Source organism: Phalaenopsis equestris, unplaced genomic scaffold (genome assembly GCF_001263595.1).
Source record: "Phalaenopsis equestris unplaced genomic scaffold, ASM126359v1 Scaffold190946, whole genome shotgun sequence".
NCBI lineage: Eukaryota > Viridiplantae > Streptophyta > Magnoliopsida > Asparagales > Orchidaceae > Phalaenopsis > Phalaenopsis equestris.
In genome coordinates, this window is record NW_018210895.1 from 1 (window position 1) to 863 (window position 863).

General features: G+C 47.0%; 1 protein-coding gene across 1 annotated transcript; it reads left to right on the forward strand.

The window, feature by feature from the left end:
• The first annotated feature begins 33 nt into the window (after positions 1-33).
• On the forward strand, positions 34-854 carry LOC110034594. The gene has a single exon (XM_020738843.1). The coding sequence runs from the start codon at positions 267-269 to the stop codon at positions 852-854; it is 588 nt and encodes a 195-aa protein (XP_020594502.1). The 5' UTR covers positions 34-266.
• Positions 855-863: the final 9 nt, after the last annotated feature.

An 863-nucleotide genomic window follows, 5' to 3' on the forward strand; every position in this document is an offset into this window, starting at 1 on the left:
AGACCTCGAATGCGTTAAAAACCCCCGCAGGTGTCGGTCTCAATACTATCGTTCCCGTAACGGTGAAAGCCACTCTGTAAAATCAGTCTCTACTTAAAAACTGAGAAGCCGGTGAATGAGGCAACCACTCCGCCACCCTCCCCGCCCTTTTAAATCAATGGCAGTTTTCCAAATCCGGCAACCCAATCCCCCTCTTTTTCACTCATAAATTAACATCAACCCTAAATCGTCCCTAGAAATCCTCCAAAAACGTGAAATCATCCCCAATGGCGATCCACGCGAAGACCGACTCCGATTTAACCAGCATAGAGACCTCATCGCCGCCGCGATCTCCCCGGCGGCCGAGCTATTATGTGATGAGTCCAATCAACCCGGAGGCAGACAGGACGTCGATGTTCGATCTTAGTCCGAACGAGTCCCCGATCCATTATCACTATCTCAGCCATCAACGGTATATCTCTCGAGAGTTTTCTGCCTCGCGATTCTCTGCTTCGCATAAGACTGGGTACTGGAGAAGGTTTCCGCCAGAGATGCGGTTCTATGGTGGCGATGGGTGTGAGGAGGGAGAGGAGCTGGAGGAGGAGGAGGAGGAGCAGGAGAGATGGGGGATTCGATGCTATGCTGCCATGTTTGTGATCGGATTCTTTTTAATCTTTGGTCTGTTTTCAATCATTCTGTGGAGCGCGAGTAAAGCACATGAACCCAAAATCACTGTGCAGGTTCTTCTTCTCCATTTTTTCTCCCTTACTTTTTACGAGCAAGTATATAGAGACCACCCAAAACTCACTATTTACAAATTAACCACCCCCTTACCTAAATTTTTCAATTTGGATTTCAACTCAATTTTTGTATGAATTTTTTTT